The sequence below is a fragment of the Crocodylus siamensis genome, chromosome 13 (genome assembly GCF_052110815.1).
Source record: "Crocodylus siamensis isolate JL-2025a chromosome 13, ASM5211081v1, whole genome shotgun sequence".
Taxonomy (NCBI): Eukaryota; Metazoa; Chordata; order Crocodylia; family Crocodylidae; genus Crocodylus; species Crocodylus siamensis.
This window is the reverse complement of record NC_143407.1, coordinates 28,681,823-28,694,401: the sequence shown is the minus strand read 5'-3', so window position 1 is coordinate 28,694,401 and position 12,579 is coordinate 28,681,823. Positions and strand designations below refer to the sequence as shown.

General features: G+C 40.0%; 1 protein-coding gene across 5 annotated transcripts in view; it reads right to left on the bottom strand.

Annotated features, from left to right (window-relative positions):
• Positions 1-85: 85 nt before the first annotated feature.
• The window catches only part of TPST1 (tyrosylprotein sulfotransferase 1), a 54,763-nt gene continuing 42,269 nt past the window's right edge, over positions 86-12,579 (bottom strand). Inside the window, exons 4-7 of one of the 5 annotated variants that reach the window (XR_016438912.1) lie at positions 9,831-9,881; positions 5,914-5,987; positions 4,800-4,847; positions 89-2,091 (exon numbers count right to left, since the gene is read on the bottom strand). Coding sequence is in view for 4 of the 5 variants with exons in the window: in XM_090025811.1 (XP_089881937.1) it covers positions 5,943-5,987; positions 9,831-9,881 (96 nt within the window). In the remaining variant the exon portion in view is untranslated. Of the gene's footprint in view, positions 2,878-4,799; positions 4,848-5,913; positions 5,988-9,830; positions 9,882-12,579 lie in introns of those variants that run through there. The other 4 variants (XM_090025813.1, XM_090025814.1, XM_090025812.1 and 1 more) reach the window with 4 other exon arrangements.

Here is a 12,579-nt window from a genome sequence, read left to right as displayed (position 1 = left end):
AAAAAAAAAGGCATAACTTTCTTTTGGAAAGAGATACAAAAACTATTCCACTTGCTGCATGCAATTACCTGCCCCATCAGTGAGACATCACCTCATAGCCAAAGGACACAGAGCTGAGCAGGCGAGTGGGACAGAAAGTCTGCTCAAGTAGTCCTAAAAGACAACCAACTGCACCATGGTAGTGAGGATATTTATTATTTGCATCCCAGCCTCAGTAAGCGAGATAGATTTCCAGGTGCACTCTATTCAAATGCAGAGGAGATTTTTTTCCCTCTCCCAGGCATTCATAAATTTGCATTTAAGGCAGAAAAAGGCTGCAGTAGCTCATAATTAATCAAAATTAGTTTTTCAGTAAGGGAAACCTCTACAGATGTTTCTGTTGCCATCTCTGACTTAATATGCCAGGCTGGAATAAAATATTAAAAAGGAGAAAGGAAGTGAAGAAAGTAAGTCCATTGACAATGTAGTATTCATTACCTGGCTGATTATAAGATGTCATAAGAACTTCAGTGGGTTGTGTCTGTGTTCGTAACTGCTCGTCACTATGACTGTTAATGATCTGTGTTTCCATAGTGGATTTCAGAGGGTGCTTGCAGAAAGCCTACTACTTTGACAGCACCAAGACAAAACTGGTTTCCCCAGCAGCTCTGTGCATACGTTGTTCAGACACGAAATTACAAAGCTGAACTTCTCTTGTCCTGCCGCTAGGAGACGCCCTGCGCTTGCAGAAGGGAACAGTTTACACATGCCACGAGAATTAGCATAACAACTGTGAAAACTTGCTTTGTTCAAGTACACCTAAAAACCTTCCTGTACAGATTTTGTAGGGTTACCATATTTCCAGTATTGCAAAAAATGGATATCTTTTTCTGGATCCATTTCACCACATCAAGTTTGCACTCCAGAACTGAAGAAAGCTTCCCAAATCTGCAAATCTCTCTCTCTCTCTCTCTCACACACACATACAATACACACCTATCCCTAATAGAAAGTTGCATGTGTACACACACACATCTCTCTGTCCCTAACAGAAAGGCTTCCTCTGGGGAAAAACAGGAGAATAAGTGATAATTCAGATGTTCTTGATTTATAACCGATAGAGAATATTTTTAACAGACTAGGAGTTGTACTGTTTATTATATGCTTAATTAATTTAATCGCCTTTTAAAATTACCGATAGTTCCTATTAGTTCAGTGTGCCACTGCAATCAGTAATTGTGTTAGTTCATGCTCAAAAAACTATACAAACAGCATTTGTAGACAGAAAATTCTATCAAGTTATTCTAATAAGATGCAAATCTTTCAAATATGTGCTTAAACTTCAAAATTACGTACCGAAAATTAACCAAGTATTTAAAAAATTCAGGGTCTTGGATTATATTGTTTCTCTTGCTTTTGCAGTCCTAACTTCATGTTAAGATTTGCGTATTTAACTTGAACCACAAAACTATCACATTTAAAGCATTTATTTTGAAAAATAAAATACAAAAGATCAATTGCAAATGTACATGTAATTTATCAACATCTCAGGAATTATTTTTAAATAATTAAAGAAAGATATTTAACAAGTTCCACATGTCAATCAAATTGAAAACAGGCACAACTCTTCTACCACCCCCACCCCTAAAACAAAGCAATACACAAAACAAAACACATTTAAGACAAGTACAGACCACCCCCCAAGTTCCATACATTTAAATCCAGATTTTAAATAAAACATTTTAAAAAATCCTTTTAAAACAACGGTCTTCAGTTAAATAGAGAGAGAGCCACAACTAGCAATTTCAATGTAGATCAGTTGTTGCTTTGCTTTTTTCCAAACCTTAAAAACCTTTGTGTACGTGATACAGTACTACGTTGCCATCAGTGAAGGGCATTGACCTCATAACAGAAAAAAGTGCTTTTACTCTTAAAGTTTTACATGTGCTCACAACAACAACAAAAATACCAAAACTAAAACCACAGGATGAAAAGGAATGAATGGGAGAAGATTCTGAGAGAAAAAAAGCAGGCTATCAACAGTACACCTCACTGAAGTGAGAGAGATGACCAATACACTGTTGTTTCCATTGAAAAAGGCAGCAGTCTTTCCTAATTAAAAAAGAAATAAGAAAAAAGTTAGGGTTTTACACTTTTTTTGTTGCTTGACTTCACTTAACACCCCAGCCAATTTATTTTCAGACGCAAATAATGATACATGTTTAGTGTAACAATTAATCTCAATAGGTCCAAAAATCACAAACCTAAACACAACTGCTCAAAACCTTTATTCCAACCCAGTTTGAATGCTTCAAAAGAGGGAAATGAGGCACTACCTGTTGGCATCAAGTGAATTTGAAGGTGAAGGCAATGGAAAGCTTTTTAGCTCCAGTGAAATCAACATATTCTTTCCCTATATAGATGCAAATTCATTTTATTAACAACTTTTTCTTCTATCACAGAACCAGTAAAAGAACCTAACGGGAAACTGGAGACTTTGCTTTTCAACTCTAATGCCTCAACTATATTCATTCCAATTATTTTTTAGTTAATTTTCAAATTACATTTAAAATACCTTTTTCAGAGGAATGCATTTTTCAGTTCTTTAATACCGCCTCATACATCATATTAAAATGACTGTTTTCCACATAGATCATTTGTAAACCTGCTTCACTTTGAAATCTGTTTCTGTGCAACTCAACTCATCCCTTTGTTCTAAATTTAAATATTAATTTCTAATATAACCACATTGCTTTTAGAGTTGTTTAAAATAGATATGTTTTGTTATATGGTGTCAGGCCCTTGGAGTATTTTAAGCCAGGAACATCCTAACAGTAAGATCCCAGTTGATCAATAGGAACTCTTTTGCTATTCACTCGTGATCCAGGACAAAAAGCACTGAAATAGAAACACACTAAAATCATCACTCAACACATTCGTCGCTGTAGGTCCCATGACAAAAAAAAAAAAAACAACCCACAAAAAACTAGTTTCCTGAGGCTGCTTCAGTAGTGCTGGGACACTACTAACAGCCAGTGTGGGTTTGATTTAAATCATGATTTAAAACACAATTTAAAATACTGGACAGAAAGCCCCAATTTAATCATTGTGTTCTACAAAAAGCGCATTCTTGTTCGATATCCTTTATTCATTTAATCCCTTGAAACTCTGCACTTTTAGAGAAAGGTAAGGGTGTGTACACAAATTTGCACAGAGACAATAGGGCTGATAGGTGGGTAATTAAATCAGGTCTGCTCTCTCTCTTCTCCATATACAGGACTGCTGTTAACAAGGATGTTCTCTCTGGAGACGCAAACTCTCCTTATCCCCAAAGAAGGGCATTCGTGCCCAAAAGCTTGCAAAGAACAATTTTCTAACTATTTAATTGATCTAATAAAAGATATTACATCTACCCAAAGAACCTTGTCTGCCTACGTTCTCTGGAGACAGAAATCCACAGTTTAAGAACTGAAAGTAAGCATCAGAGATGCTTTATGGGACTGAACACAGAGTCATAGAATCATTAAAAAAAAAAATAGGGTTGGAAGGGACCTCAGGAGGTCATTTAGTTCATGTTCCCGCTCAAGGCAGGACCAGCCCCAACTACATCATCCCAACCAAAGCTTGATCTAGCTGGGTTTTGCAAACCCCAAGGATGGAGCTTCCATCACCTCTCTGGGTAACCAGTTCCAGTGTTTTACTACCCTTTTAGTAAGAAAATTGTTCCTGACATCTAATCTATACTTCCCTTCCTGCAACTTGAGATGGTTGCTCCTTGTTCTCACATCTGCCACCACTGAGAACAGTCCAGCTCCATCTTTTTTATAACCACCCTTCAAGTAGTTGCAGGCTGCTATTAAATCCCCTCTCAGTCTCCTTTCTTTAATCCTTACTAATCCATAGAGGAGCCTCTGGGAGCCCCGTAAGACTGGGCCCCTAATATAGTCCATGGCCTGTTGTGACCTATTTATAAAAATAGGTTACATGAATATACATGTCTCAAATAGTATAATTAGAAGTTATAATCCCTATTCCATGATCAGATCTTTGAGCTTTAACATAGTTTAAATTAAAATATCTTTATAAAAGTTTAGTTTTTTAAAACATCTTGACAAAAAACCAAAAAATCCATTTAAAAATAAATCCATTTTTTTATGTTAAAAAAAATTATTGATTTTTATCCACCCAGCTAGCAGCAAAAGATGCATTAGTTAGCTCATTTTCTCCTGTCTTTGAAGAAACAGCTGGCTTTAAAGATACAAAAAAAATGTATTCTTAAAACCTGTTCAACATGCACCTTGTTTTGATGGACAAGTGTGTTCTGTATACCTTGCTTTCAACACAAGTTAAAAATAAATGTGAACATCTAGCAAAACTGCTAGCCTGATAATTTTCATACCTCCATGTGAAGCACCTGCCCAGCCCAGTGCACCACATGCAGCGCATTCAAGACTGGCTCCATATACCACATGCAGCATGTGGGGCTAGGACCAGCACATGCTTCATGCTGTGTGTGAGGATGATCTGAGACCCAACTGACAGAGGTTAGGGCTCCACGGGCCTGATCCAGCCCACGCGCCATACCTTTGACACCCCTGATATAATAGGCAATTGAATCTTCAGCATACCAGTTATATTAAGTTGGCTGTTACAAATGCTATGTGGGCCTGGACTAATCCCTTCACCCTCTGCCACCCAACCCCCTGTGAAATACTAGAGCAGAATTTACTTTTCTATTTGAAGGCCTGATGCAAGTTTAAAAACAAATCAGAGCTATCACTTAAGTGACGAAGTAGACTTGAGCTGTTCTATTTTATTACCTTATGTGCAAGATACGTCCATCAAACCATCTACTCCATAGGTTCAGTCTGTGAAAGCAAATACGCCAATAAAGCCAAAATTAGTTATAGTCCACCAAAATTAAAGGAAAGTATTTTTAACACCACTCATGTCTGCACAATAGCCTATTAGTTGTTTGGTTCTTTTTATTAGGTTTATTATGTTAATTCAGTCATGAGTAAATTGTTAACACTAAAACTAACTGAAGAGAAGCAATTTCTAATCCAGCTCTACAGATAGTCCCTCATTGGATCAATATATTTAAATATAATATATATCCCTTGAGGCATGTTAAGTCTATCATCCCTCTGAAGTTCATGACTTCAGTTTAGATTCTGCTCCTTATTTACTACTTCTACATATAATAACTAAATAGATTTAATTAATCTGTATTAATTCAGGCACTAAGATTTTTTTTTTTTTTAAATTCCATTTGCAATCCTCCCTATCTCACTGGGGACACAACAAATGTTTGCTGCATGTCGGGTCTTGCTGACCTACTACTAAGCTCTTAATTACACCATTCAGGTTTCCTAACTGCCTACAGTATTACTTTATTAGCATTGTCATCTTCCTGTTAAGCACTGTATCTATTTGCTCTACAAATGTATTTAAAAAAACAACTTATTTGCTTGTATATTCTTAAATATATGAATAGTGCTATAGTCTCATGCCTTTTTCTTTCCTTTTCTTATAACATGCATTTTGCAACCCCCCCATCTTAAAATATTTCCCCCCCACTAGCCAGTGCCGCTTCAATTCAATTTGTTTAATTAAAACTGGTAAGAGCTACACATTTAAAACTGGTTTTGCCTTTGATAAAGCTGCAAACACACACACTTTGGCCAGCAACTGAGCTGAACAATACTGTGAGCAAGAGCACATCCAGCTGCATGGTGTCAAGTTCTTAATGGTTTTATATTAGCTGAGCACAACTTGCAAAGCATGAGTACTAACTGCTCAAAGGCCAAGAGCAGGCGAACATCCAGTAACAGAGCAAAGCCCATGTTAGAGATCACACACAAAGAAGGTTTATCAGAAAGAATCAGAATGCCTGCAGCAGGGTTTTATGCTCTAAAAACATGAAACAGACACCGTAGCTATTCTACATTACTGATCCATGTTCATTTTATCTTGCCACGGGATTTCCTTTCTATTGTCTTCTTTGGCTGGAACAAAAGAGACCATTTTGCTTTTTAAATAAATGAAATTTCATTTGAACAGATGGAACTAGTCAAAATGTTTGTTCCCTCCCCACATACCTCACCCTGGTGGCAACTTTATTTATTTATTTATTTTTTCGGACTCTCTAGATTTAGCAGATTAAAAGGTAATTAAGCTATCCTTAAGAATAAGAAAAAATTGGGCTTATGTCTTCTGGATTTCTAGTGAAAAGGTTGCCTAACCTTTTATCTGACAGCATAGCACTGAAAACAACCACCATTCCCACTAAAATAGGACACAATCATCATCATAACCTTACATGACGGCAAAAGGGAAAGTGGCCTGCTAAGACCAAACAGTCTGTAACAGAACCTGAACGAGAACACAGGAGCCCTAAAGTCCAGGCTCCTATCCTGCAAAGACAGCACTCGTGAGCTTTATTTAGAAATCCTAAGCACGCTGATCTGACCAAGTGCAGGCAGCGGACTGGGAAGATGAGGCACTTCAGTCAGTCGTCAAGTCATTACTTCTCAAAAACAGTTATGCACTGCTGAAAGATTGCTGGAATTGCCTTTATTCTTTATCCAAGAGCAATGATAAATACGAGTCTGTTGTATGGGCACAGGATTTATATCCTGGGCATTTCTGCCTCTCCCTATAGGGAAGTTAGACCATTTGGCAGAGGAAAGATGCCTTTCCATCGCCCATGTAATGCAACACCTCACAAGTCTGGCAAGAGGTGCACCGTAAAGTTACTACTGCCCCACTATTTTTGTCTTCCAGCTGAACGCAAATGTAGTCCCTTAAAACACCAGTGCTCTATGCAGAGAGGAGCAAAACTAGTCAAAATTGCTAATGAACCCTTTGAGCTAAGGACCTTTATAAGGCAAGCAAGTTGCCAAACAGAATAGAAGGATGACAGGAGAACAGCTCTGGCATTCAGCCCCTGATGGCAGACACCACCTGCTCAATGGCTTGGGGGAGGCAGGACAACATCTTATCACTAGGATTTTAAAAAATAAATCTGAGTCACCAGTGGGCTGGTATTTAAAAAAACTGAACACTTAAAGCTCCTATCATAGCCAGAGGGGGTGCAGTGCTTGAGACAATTTAACATAATTAGTTCATAAGGTCATTTGATTCCACTTGACACACGCGGGTGTCAGAGACGGAATTTGTGCAAGGAAGATGAGAGGAGAAAAAATGAACATGAAATACAGAGAATCAGGAAGCGGTTCTGCAGGCAAAGAAATCCTCCATTTTATAGCTATTTCTCTACGGACTATTTCTGTAGTGTTGAGATGCATTAAAACCAGTGATCCTCAGCCAGGGTACTGCAGCACCCGGGGTGGGGTTGAGCTCTTTTCAAGGGTGATGTGGGGTGCCACACAATGTTAGGTGTGAAAACATGATTCACAAGATAAACCTAGAGATTTTGAACAGGAACCCAAGCGTTTAAAACAATCTGGCCTGTTGTGATCTTTGAGTTTCGATACAGAAGAATTGCTTTATTATTTTTCTGTACTCAAAAAACACACGTGCAAAGTAAGAGCTGGCATTTGAGTCTAATGAGGGGTACCTTGATTCTAAAAATGTTGAGAATCACTGCATTGAACTGACAAAGATGCAAGGTTAACTTCTGAATTGCCAAGAGTTCACTTTTCTTACATAAATCTTGAAACAACAACAGCAACAACTGTTTACAGAGTACTTCTGGAAGTTGCACATAAATCAGTTTAAGTGATCAGAAACTGGTTTAAACTTGTAAAAGAACAGAAGTTCAGTGCGCATAAACCAGTTTCAAAATGGCTGAAACTGGTTTAAGATGAACCAGGTTGGATGCAGTATCAGATTTAACTGATTTGGGTCCAGCCAGTTTATGAAATTTCTGTCCCAGAGCCCTTCCTGGTTCAAGTTAAATCACAGTCCCTCAGCATCCCAACATGTTTTCCAGCCCAGGCACGGGCTGGGCTTTGCTGTCTGCTCCAGCAGAAAAGGGGCTAGGGAAGGAGTTTAAACTTCCCTTCCCCTGAGCAAAGAGCGGTCCTGCCCTGCTAAAAACTTACTGCTGGCTGCAACTGTGGACTACAAATCCCAGAGGCACCTGGAAGCAGGAAGAGGAAGTGATGAGCAACGCTGCAGAGTCCTGCTACTGCGATTCTGGACTGCAAATCCCAGAGACCTCTGGGGTAGCAGAAAAAGGAAGTGAACATACAGCCCATGCTGGCTATGTGCCAGAGAGCCATGCTCTACCACCCCGCAACTTCTGGCTTGAGCCACTGCAGGTACGTGACTATTTCCTGAATCAAAAGCTATTGTCCGTGCGGTCATTTCTCAGTTTAATCCCTGCAGTTTAGACTAACCTGCAAAGACTGAATCAATTTAGCCATGGGCTTTTTGACTGTCTGTACTTAGCCACAATCTGTAACTACTGAGGGCCCTGACCTATATGCAGCCTTTACTTACATTGCTGGGGGCTTTTCCTTGGGAAAAGCTGTAGGACTGGGCTTTAAACCTGTATGCATGCCCAGGAATAACAGCTAATTTGTTTGCTCACCACAACTATGCAATGTTTTACATAACTAGTTTATGTAATCTTTAACTATCTTAAGAAATTCAAAGCTGAGGGATGCTCTACTGTCACAAGGCATCTACATATTAATCTCAGAATTTCACTAGAATTAAAGTATTGGTCAGGAAGCTGTTAGCAGAAGACTCCAAATAAGCCCAAAAACTGAGGCGAGACATTTCATTTCAGTCATTCCCTTGGCAAGGCAAGGACTTCTGACCACTTCGTATTTCAGTGGTAAGAGCTGAAAAAGGTATCCATCTATTCTGCAATACCCTTTGGGACAGAATTGTGCCATGCATTAAAATCAGTGCTAATTAATGGCAATACTATTACTAGAAAATAGGATATACTTGAATACCTATATTCGTTTTGCCCTCACATTAATTTCATTACAAACTAGTTAGCAGAAGAGTAAACCATTAATATGCTGAATTATGACCTGGATTCATCTATAGCATATTGTCTCAATGATAAAAAAAAGTACATACACTGAACTCTGATCAAGGTCTGCCAGTGTGCTCTGGATGGTAGCTTTCTTGCTTTAAAATTTCCAAGTGCCCCCGGCAAGATTTTATAACCACTGGGCACATCTACATGTTCATGAATGCACTGTGCCTACTGCGTGTTAAATATAGTATTTGCTTAATCAAGTACTAAATAAATGCGCAGTAGGCTGCAACACTACGCACTGGCATCATCACGTTTTTGATGCGATGCTTAATGCGCAGTAGGCTAATACTACTGCACATTAGTGTTTTAGTGCAGCTTCTGCCATGTGCATTAATGCATGGTAGAATTAGTCTACTGTACATAAAGCATCTTGTGTAGGAGCACCCACTCACTACCAATATAGAAAAATGTAGGCATGAAAAAAATATTAGAAAGGGGATAATGAAAGCCTGAGGTTTTAAGAGATCAATTGACTCTAGACAGTAGGGCAAGTAACCCGAGACAAATTATGTACAATGTCTAGGTTTGTGGCACAACTTCATTATTCAGATAAAGAAGTTCTCTAAGGAGAAATAAAATTATCATGCCTACAGCCTCAGACTACTTAAACACGCTTCCAAGGAAAGTCAATTACTCTGTGGTATCACAAATTTAAGAGACTGACTTAATTTGATTCAATCTTATATAAGTGCAAAAGAAAAATAATTACATTCTCCCTAGAAAGTAAGATTTATTGAAAACTATCACTGCTCTCTCTCTCTCTCTGACCCCCCCCCCTTCTTGCACTTCAATACACACAGAAAAGGAAAAGAATCCAATACTGTACCTGTGGCACTTCCTTAAGAAAATCAGGAAGCTGAAATTCACCTTTATAGACCTGGAGGAAAGAAAAAAAAAAGATAACACTTTACACAGATGCTTTTACTGGATGTTACAATTATTAAAAAGGAATCAATTCAGATCTGCAAGGGTTACCTTGAACTAGTCATACTAAAACAGCAATGTCTGGGCTTTCCCTTCCCACCAAGTTGTCCTCTTTTTCTTTCTGTTGCTGTAATTTGAATAATTCAGCCTTCAAATAATCTTTAGGCTTAATAACAATTTAAAACAGTTTTTACTTAAACTTTAAAGCATCGACAGTAGTTTTTATGGTAAGTGTTGCCTTTTATGATCAAAATTACTCTATTACAAAGCACTAGTTTCTGCAGTTCTCAAATGGAGATATTTAGGTCCTATAATATTTAAAAGTGATACCCACATTCTGAAGTACTGCAAGTCCATTTGAAGATTTTGTATAATTCTATCAGCTTTGCCACACAAGTGTACTACTTCTTATGCAGCTATTTTAGTTTTAAAGTCCATCCTATATTATCATATGCTGTTATGCAGAAATTTCTCCGAAATCTAATAGCAAATCACTAAATAATGAGCTGAATCACCTATTGACTTTTTACACGTTACAGTACATTATCCTTACACAACTAATACTGGTCACAAGAATCTTGCCTCTAAAGAACTGAACAGCTTTTCTTGACCAGGACCAGATCAAGTCTAGATCAGAAATACTATAGTATGCAGCATTACCTTAATCTAGAACTCACAAAATTATATTACGCAGAGACACCTGAATTGATATACAGGCATGCACACACATACAATGAAGGCTGTTATGCCAAACAAGGCCAAATTCTCCCTCAGCTATAATGATGTAGTAATTTAATTAAAGTTGTAAAAGCTTCTCTGGATTTGGTCTACTGGAACCTGGGGCTCTCTCTCTACATGTATAACACACAAGTCGCATTAACATTTTTTTAACTGTGAAACAGTTAGCACTCAGAACATAGGAACCAACTTATGAAGAGCGGTCTGCAGGCATACAATTAACCCCAGCTAACAAAGTGGCTAGATTACAAAAGAGTTTTAGGAATCTGCAACTCGCTGAGATACTGAATCTGTTCCTTTAGCTAAAGCAATAAACCTTCCTGCTTTCTGATCCAAAGATGGTAAGCTCAGCCCCCACAGACGCATGCTCTGTTACATCAATGATGCTAAACATTTTTACTGTGTTCTGAATCTTCCTAGCCATATTAAGCTTGTCCCTCAAACTCTCCCTTTGTATTGCCAGCCTCTTTGAAGTGAGAAAGTGACCCCTGCACACTATAGGAAGCATAAGCTTTGGGCTGTTCCCCCTGGAGATGCCCAATATTCTTGTTCTTAGGGAAAGAGGCATGATGCATTTTCACAGGTATAAGCCCGACACAAAATAAAGTTAGAATTTTTTTAATACTACAATAAAGGTTCAATCTATCACATCCCACATTAATACATTCTTGATTTTGTTTCGTTTTTACCCCCCCCCAAAAAAAACAAACAAACAACAAACTCCCCAAAAAACAACCAAAAACAACCAGGCTGATTACAAGACCACAATATTATACGGGCATGTTATTAAAACTAGGTAATACTGTGTGTTACAGATATTTCTCACTTCTACCAATGAATACCCCCAAAGTCATGACCTTGTGCTGTCCTGGATAACGTGAATCATTGTGAAATAAAAATGGTCACATGTGAAGAAAATCTAGTATTTAAGGCATTACCTCACAGCTTCCTAATTGTGTTTTGACTAAAAGAGGTGCTAGAAGAAACCATTGCTGTAGAAATGGAAGGGCAAAATATATGGATGGAAAGCTTAGAAGCTGTTTAAAATTTCTTAGACTAACATGAGTCAGTTTTGCATTAAACAAAGGTTATTTGAGGAGCTAAGGCATGGGCAGGCAATTATTTCGGGCAGAGGGCCGCTTACCCAGTTTTGGCAGGCTGTTGAGGGCCGCATGAGTAGTGCTGCCCCTTGACAGGTGCCCCGCCCCTTGACAGGAGTCCCGCCCCCAGTCACTATCTTGGGACCAATGTCCCAGGACCAGCACCGGTGGGGCCCAAAGCGGGGCACAGGCTGGCAGAGGTCTGTGGAGTTGGGCTGGGCTGCACCAGCAGGGAGAGGTGGGAGCTGGCTTGGCTCCAAAGAGCTCCTGCTGGCTGGCACCCTGCGCTCCTGCCACCCTGCCCTGGGCCCCACTGGCACTGGCCCCGGGACACTGATGTGGGCCCTGCGCTCCTGCTGGCTCCCCGCCCACTTACTCCCAGCGCCCCGCAGTACAAGCAGGGGCAGCGCACAGCTCCAACCCTCTGCTCGCCAGCAGGGAAGAAGCTGCTGCCGAGCATGGGGAAAAGCAGCCCCTTGCCTGGCGCTCCCTGCTGCAGCTGCTCAGAGCCCACATGGGGTTGTCAGGAGCAGACACAGGCAGCCCCGCGTGGACTGTGAGCGGCTACAGTGTGGGGCGCCAGCCATGGGGTGAGTGAGGGGCTGCTTTTCCCTGTGCTCGGCACCAGCTTGTAACCCGGCCCCACTGCCAGCCTGGGCCCTGCCAGCTCTGGGCTTGCCCGTTGGAGCTGCATGCGGTGGCAGCAGCTGCGGTCCCCCCGCTTGCCGCGCCAGGCAGTGTTGGCTGCTGCTGCCCACCCAGAGCTCACGTGCTGGGCAGCCCACAGGCAGCAGTAGCAAACACTGCCTGGCG